The sequence below is a fragment of the Bactrocera latifrons genome, unplaced genomic scaffold, assembly GCF_001853355.1.
Source record: "Bactrocera latifrons isolate USDA-ARS-PBARC rearing strain unplaced genomic scaffold, ASM185335v1 scaffold_63, whole genome shotgun sequence".
Taxonomy (NCBI): Eukaryota; Metazoa; Arthropoda; class Insecta; order Diptera; family Tephritidae; genus Bactrocera; species Bactrocera latifrons.
In genome coordinates, this window is record NW_017537301.1 from 340,790 (window position 1) to 348,913 (window position 8,124).

The 8,124-nt window shown below is 34.7% G+C and overlaps 1 protein-coding gene across 1 annotated transcript in view; it reads left to right on the forward strand.

Annotated features, from left to right (window-relative positions):
- The first annotated feature begins 5,089 nt into the window (after positions 1–5,089).
- LOC108975231 (protein hedgehog) overlaps positions 5,090–8,124 on the forward strand; it is a 36,869-nt gene continuing 33,834 nt past the window's right edge. Inside the window, exon 1 of the mRNA XM_018943579.1 lies at positions 5,090–6,229. Coding sequence (XP_018799124.1) covers positions 5,603–6,229 — 627 coding nt within the window. The 5' untranslated portion in view covers positions 5,090–5,602. The remainder of the gene's footprint in view (positions 6,230–8,124) is intronic.

The window sequence follows — 8,124 nt, forward strand, 5'->3', positions numbered from 1 at the left end:
TATTAAGCTATGGAAGGTGGCGTTGCCTTGGACAGGAGTCTATTTTATCAAATAAAAAAGTTTTCCAAATGAGCTCTTGATACCGATCTTTTAGTTTCTAATGACAGCTATATTCTGTTAGGGTCCAATATGGATGATGCTGACAAATGGGCAGCTTCTTTGTGAGAAAAGAACATATGCAAAATTTCAGGTCAATATACAGAGCTCAAAATATGAGAAACTAGTTCGCGTATATACTGAGAAAGGACGGACATGGCTTAAGCGATTCTGTTCATCCTGCTGACCGTTTATACATATTTTATAGGTTTTCCGATAGTTTCTTCTAAGCGTTACAAACTACGTGGCAAACTTAATATACCCTGTTCGGGGTAAAAAAATTGATTTGAAAAGCTATTTTTATTTAATTTAATTTATAATAATTTGCTTATCTCTTTTTAGATAATGCATTTATGTTTTTTCTTATAGGTAATTGTGCAAATGAAATAATTGTCTCAATTTTCCGGAACATTTGCTGGCGTTACAGCGACTTTGCCTTATTTGCGTCATCCAGCGAAAACAGGAATATAATGACAACAGGTTAAGATAACAATGGCATTAACTACTAGACGCGCACACATGCAATCACAATTACATACATACACATGTGTATGTACATACAATCAAGCAATATGCTAACAATAGCTGTAACAATATATAAGCCAACGTCATTGCGGCAATGTTAAATTAAAATGGTTCACTCCTCATGCCACAGCGAGCATGCGAACATAAAATATTTTCGTAGATACTTTGAGGTGCTGAGCATTAACCACAAACACAAAGTGGAGCGGCAGGAGCCCAAAATACCAACTACACACATACATATGTATTGTATATGTACTGAGATGTGGACTCTTACAGCATGCCGCCAGTATCAACAAAAGCGAGCCAACAAAAAGTGCAACAACAGCAGCCCCAACAAACGTCTATAGCATACGCGCTTCCATTTATCTTCGGCTCGTATAAAGTTTCGTGGCATCGAATGTGATTTTAACTGCGGCCTCCATGCTGCTCTCACGGTACCTTGTTGCCGTTCGTTTTTAATTTATTTTCATTTTTATTGCAGTGGCGCGAGTGTGTGTGTGTGCGTTGCTTTTTTCGGTTTTTCTTTCTTTGCTGCTTATTATGTTGGCTCTCATGTGAATTCATTCTTATTTCCATTCACAAATATGTTCCTACAGCAGCTCCGCCCCTTCACTCCAACACTTGGCCACGAATGGATACACACATACACACACCCACCTCGACACATAGTAACAGACACAGTTACAGACACAACGGTAGCGTCAACACAAGCAAATGGGCAGGAACACTCAAAGCCTGGCGCATCACCGTCATCAACTACAACAACACACACTTACATATTTTTCCATTTTACTGCATTGATCGTCCGATCGATGGCAATTTAAGTGTTGTGTATGCGTGTGTATGCGTGGCAGTTATGGTGGTTGTCGTGCTGCGTATGTGGTAGTAATCACGGCGAAGGTGGACGTGCAACTGCTGCACACACTACAGAGTCTTCAGAAGAATGCAGCTTGCAATGATGGCAAAGTGGCTAATTATGATTTCCATTTTAAATTTTCATTCTTTTTTGTTTGTTTTGTTATAATAAAAACATACTTTTAACACACATAAATCCCATCATGATATATCAATGTCAATATATGGGCTCTGAATATAACCGTTAAATAATAATAATTCTCAGAATCTCCAAATATCCGATTAGTTTCAAATTCTTAAATATATTTTTTAGTATTTCTTTGAAGATTTTTTCTCACCGATAAATATTTTTTTGGAAACAACATCCGTACATACATTTAATATTTAGATTTTCTAATTTCAGAGGAACCAGTTCAGAAATATCATGGCCATCACAAAGGTCTTTTTTGAGAGGGGCTCCTGGAGATTAGGTGTAGTTCCTTTCCAAATAAATATTTTTACTAATAMTAATTTAAGTTACAATAAATTAAAAAATTTGCTCAGAAAAAAATTAGAAATTTCGCTTTTTTTCGCCCTTCTAACGGTATATAACCGCTTAACAAAACAAGGTGTTTCTTGTGAAAAAAATAAACTTCATATTCAAAAATTTTATTCCTACGATCATTACCTGACAAATATATCTTAAAAGGTGGTGTGAAAATCTCAAGATGATTGGACTAAGCCTTCAGAGAACTTTTTCTCACTAAATGGGAGAAGATTAAGCTAACGTAAAATTTCGTGTAAAAACCTTCATATCTCGGAAATTATTTACCAGTTTCACTTTTAACTTTCGAAGAAAATTTCACATTTTCATATATGAAAAAAATTGGTTTTCTAAAAATTTTCGAATAAATTAAATTTTAACCGTGTTTACGTAGTATTCGAAATTTATTGACTGATTTCTGGCATCGCAACGAGCGCTGGATTCCAAAGCGCCACAAACTCTTCAAAATATTTGGTACCTGTTTCGAAAGAATATTTGCTCGAGATATATTTTCTTAATTTCATAATCAACATCTTGATTGGAAAAGGACTTGTATGGGAGTAAAATATATGTTAATTAATTGTTTTAACTCAAGCAAGAACAAATCCACACATCTTAAGTCGTAAAAAATTGAAATTTTGTTTCATATTTCCATAATTTAGATATGTAAAAATATAACCCTAAAATGCAATGTTCAAAATTCAAATCATTTCCGAAGTTATAACTATTTTAGTGTGTCGTGGGTCGTGGCAACTTGACCGGTTAACGTTAACGTAAAACTTTAAATGTATTTTTTTCGAAACTTCTTTTTTGAGGTGGTTGACATAACATCTCAAGTTCTATGTAACCGATTTCTTTATTTTTAAAAATGCGAAAAGATCGAAAAAGGGAGTAAAAAAATTATTTTCCAAGGCTACGACATTTTGCGAATTTTCTTCTCTGGTAACCCCAATTCGCCGAATATTTTTCCGATCTTTTTTTTAATTTTTTGTTCAAAAATTTTAATTAAAATCAATTGAAAAAAGTAGACAATAAAATTGTTTTAATTTTTTTCATCATAGTTTGAAAAATGCCTTAAATTTAGGGACCTATACCAGAATAGCCTTTAATTGACATTGAACTCAAAATCGTTTTACATTTCAAGAACAAAACCCAGATATCTGGGCTTAAGTAAAAAGTTATATCCCACTTGATTTTACTAAGAAGTTTTTCGAAATTTTGTGGCTTCGAAGAGACTACTATTAATAGGACTCGTATGTATGTATATAGTGTCTACGCGTAAGAAGAAGAAGTTGATAAGACGTTGAGTTTTAATATGAAATTTCTGAAGATTTGGCTGTTTTTTGAAAATTGTAACACAAAATATAAAACATTTTTTTATTACAAGGGGTAGTCAGACGCTTACCAGAACTTAGAATATAGTAACCCCTACAAACTATGGAAGTATTTTTCAGTTCATTTAGCTACTAAAGCTAGGGTATTCATAGACAGATAACAAAATAATTTAACAAGATCTGGAGTGTCTATTGTAGAATTTTATGTCCAGCGATTCAAAGGTTCTTCAGTTTGCGTTATGGCAGCTAGATTTCTTCGTAAGAAATAGTGAAAGTGGAGCCAAGGCTTTACATTAGTTGGGGAGACGTCCTTTAATGCCCTAGGGTATCCAACTCCTGCGTAGTGTTAGTGATGAACCTCCATTAGAATGAATGAATGAATGCCACGAGAGTGTCTAACATAACCTATACAATTTTCACGACAACATTGGAAGTCGCAAAATATTCAACAAATAATATAAATATGCTTATTTATTATAATACATATAAAATAAGTAATTAAAAATACATACATATGTATGTATAAATAAACATACAAGATTTTTGTACACAAATTATTTACTTATGTATATGTACATATGTAAGTGAGTATATAGTTTTAATTTGCTCTCAATGGCAACCCTAAAATTTTAAATGTGTCTTTTTTTTTTTTTTTTCACCAAAAACCATTAATAAATACTTTACGCGGAACCTCGTCTATCTGCGTTGCGAGTAACATTGAAATAGTTTTCATTAAAATTCATTAACATTTGTAAGAAGCCGGCGCACGGTCCAGGCAGGTGAAAAAAATCCAAACCAAAGCGCTACAACACCAATTGGGCTTAAAGGCAGCCTGCCTGCTTGACTTTGCTTCATTTCACAGATGACGACGCTGGACCAATTTCACTAGCCTCTTATATACAAGTTAAATGCCCACACACACACTCACCCACCAGCTACAAACACTTATAAATTTCTGCTTTGGCATTTGTGTAAGCAAACGCAAGTGTGTGAGTGCCAATTGGTTGCCTTCGTTATTCGCATGTTTGGCAGTGTGTTTGAGCTTCTTCTGTAGACACACTACCCGTCTCTTTTACGCGCATGCGCTACGTAGGCCATACAACAAGCCGATTTGCTGATGGCCGAAAACTTTTACAACAACAATGCGCGCTGATGAACACGCAGCCAAAAGGCAAAGCAAAGAGTCCAATGAGACGGCGCGGCCAAACCGAATTAGAAGTATGTGTATGTGTGGGAGCCCTSTTGCGTGCCTGTGTGTGTTCTGCACTTTTGTGTGTGTATTTGTCGTCCATGACAGCATGCATGCCTTGCACACTGCGCTACGCACTTAACCACCAACACTTGCAGCGCTCGTTACACCAACACGTTTGAATGCGTGTGTGTGTTCGCTTAGGCTCAGTGTTCATTACGTAGATGTGTGTTTCGGTTACCGGCTTGCGCGCGCCGTTTCGTTCTTCGGTTTATCAGTGAATGCGCAGCGCTCGAATATGAAAATGAATTTCTTTCGAGTCAGCTCGAGGTGTGTGTGTGTGTGTGTGGGTGAAGGTGCTGCTCGCTTGCGCATGTGTTGGTGGGTGTTGGGCGCTTAGTGAACGCTGCCGGGATGAACACGATAAGTACGAAGGAAAGTAGGCATGCGAACGGCAGCAGCCACAGTAACGGCGCTATCGGCGGCATCGGCAGCGACGACGTCCATCGGCTGATTTGCAGTACACAGAAACTTCGTCGATACAGCGGCGAAATGTCATTTGTTAATCAGTTTGCGAGTACCGGCCACAGTTGAAGTTAATAGCACAATTGCGAAGGTTTGTTAGTCGCAATCGTGCACACGGTCCATGCGAAAGTGTAAAAGTCACAAATTGCAGCTAATTAGTGGACAAAATAAATAAACGTGCATGCGTATAAGCCGGCCAACAGTTCGCTTATAAAAAAAAACGTGCCAAATTCATTGATAATTCGACCACGAGATGAGAAAAAAGTGCAAAATTTCGCGCGTTGAAAAAAATAATAATAATAAATCAAACTAAAATTATTTTGCAAAATTTTTGAAAATTGTTTTTTTTTTTATTGCGAACAAAATTGTGACAATTTATGCGCATGCGAATATACCGTATGTTTTGGTGTTATGAAAGAATATGTTAAATCTCAATAAATATTTTTGCAAAAAACAAAATTTGTAATTTTGAAAAAAAAAATTTAAATAAAACGTAGTTGAAAGAAAACTCAACATTATAAAACAATAATAATAAAAATATTTCATAAAATAAAAATGTTTGAACCCGCTCTCATGCCATATTCCGATTATAATATTGGGCAGCGCCTGCAAGGGCCCAACACTGACACAAAGTGTTGTAAAATTTGCAAAAAACTACCGGAACGTAAGAAGCGCAGTCGCGCAACTAAACAAATCATGTCGAACAACAACAACAACACCATACAACAACCGCTGGGCGCACCTCCCGCACCCGGTGCGCTTCATATAAGGCTGTCAATTACCGCAACGGAGCTGCCAGTTTCCGCCGGTGCTCAGGACAACAGCGCCCACAAAACAGAAGACAACGCACCAATTATTGATGTTGGCAACATTGCGCGAAGCCGCCGCCTGACATTGCGTCGCCTATGCGCTGTGCTGCTAATCTGTACGCTTTTCACCGCTGCGGAGGGTTGTGGTCCGGGTCGAGGTATTGGTGGGCCGCGTAAATATCGCAAATTGACGCCGCTGGTTTTCAAGCAGCACGTTCCKAATATGTCCGAGCGCACGTTGGGCGCTTCCGGTCTCAACGAGGGCCCCATTAAGAAAAATTCACCGAAATTTAAAGACTTAGTGCCGAACTACAATAGCGATATTATATTTAAGGATGATGAAGGCACCGGCGCTGATCGCCTGATGTCAAGGGTAAGTCGGCTGTTTTTATTTTAATAGAATATTTGTTACGTTTTTTAATTGCGTTGATTGTCGGTGATTTAATAATAAAATCTTCTAAAAGAAATAAAAGCGCAATTAAATGTGYCTTAAACGATTTGAGAATTACAAGCTAAACATAAACGAATACAATTAATTACTACTATTTTCATAACTATTACTTTGCTAATTTCTGCGCCTTTCAGCAATAACCTTAGACAACGTTATTAGGCTAATAGCTAATATTTGATTATGTAATTGGTATATGAGTGCTAAATCAGCTGCAAAAACAAACATATGTTTACATACCTACATACACATATATATGTACGAGTATTGTATATGAATTGATCACATAATGCGTTAGCTGGGCGTGGAAGTGTTTTCGCCAACGCGCATTCGGGGATTTACGGAAAATATTAAATAGCCTGAGCTGCAATAAATCTAAAAATACAATAATGTTAAGAAAACTTTGTAATCATAATTAGTATAAATGTATGTATGGTGTGTGTGTAAAAATATCCAACTGTAATTTACGAGAAATTGAAAATGCGAAGTGCAGTAAACACTAGCTTTAGTGCTTTTCAAATAATTCCCGTCATTCACTTTACAACTGTTAAATATTTATGGATAATTTCTTATGTGTTTTTTTTTTTGTTATTGTCATCCCATGGCATGACATTTATACCCATAAAGATGTGCACACACACACACACACATACGTTGACAGATTTTGTAATGAGCAAAGCTAACTGCACTTTACAGTGTCATAAATTTTGTGGGCAAAATGCTAAATATTACGTACATAATTAAAATTTCCTTGAAATACTCAAATCAATCACAAATAAATCGAACGAAAGATTATAAAACAATTGACGTGCACTTAAATGTTAAAAGATAGCGAAATGAGCTTCTTTCAAGTCCATTTTCATGGGGGAAAGCAAATGACATTAACTGATCGTTAATCAAATGATTAATGCCATTTATTTAATTATTTCTGAGTACATGCAAACATATTTCGCAAAAAACCCAAAGTACCATGCAATATGGGAGAAAATCTTCAAAAAGTTATTATAAATATTTCGTTATGTGTATGTAGCGATTATCAATTCCTTTTTATTCAAATTAACCGCAATTCGGTTGAGTTATTTTGAGGCTGTAGGTGAGAAAATATTTAATTAATTTTCGAAATTTCGGTTTATGAAAAACATTTACATAAACATAAAGCATCGTAAAGTTATAAAATTATAAATGTTTACAATTGTTTAAAAAATTGTTGTTGGATTACACACAAAAATGAGTTTGCATAATTACAATTCTCAACGTTTAGGGGTTTCATATAAACCATCAAACAAATTTTTAATGAAGTGTAAAAATTTATGATTTTATGTTTTTACGATGCGTAATGACAAGTTGTGAGTCCCCTAGCTATGCTTTCGGATAATTATAACTTATAACTTTATGTGACTAAATGAAACCTCTATTAATTTGATATGATTTTAAGAACAATTTTATTGTAACTTTTTTTTTGTTTGAAATTTTTTTTTCATATTTAATGATGGAAATTTAAAAAAGTAATTTTTTGTTAATTTTCGTTAATTTAAAATTTTTGAATGGAAATCTCTATTTGATATATGAGAATAAAATGTGATATTAGATTAGATATTCATTTATTTTAAAAAATGTATTTATAAAATTCGCAAAAAATCATTATATTTATATAGAAAGAAAATTTAGGTTATGAAAGCTAATAAATCGACTTTAGACTTTGAAAAAACTCCTATTATTAATACTATAATACTATTTTATCTTAAAAAAAAAAATATATAAATCCATACCTCTGTTAATGTTGAAAATTTAAAAATATAATTTTTTATTCATTATTTTTA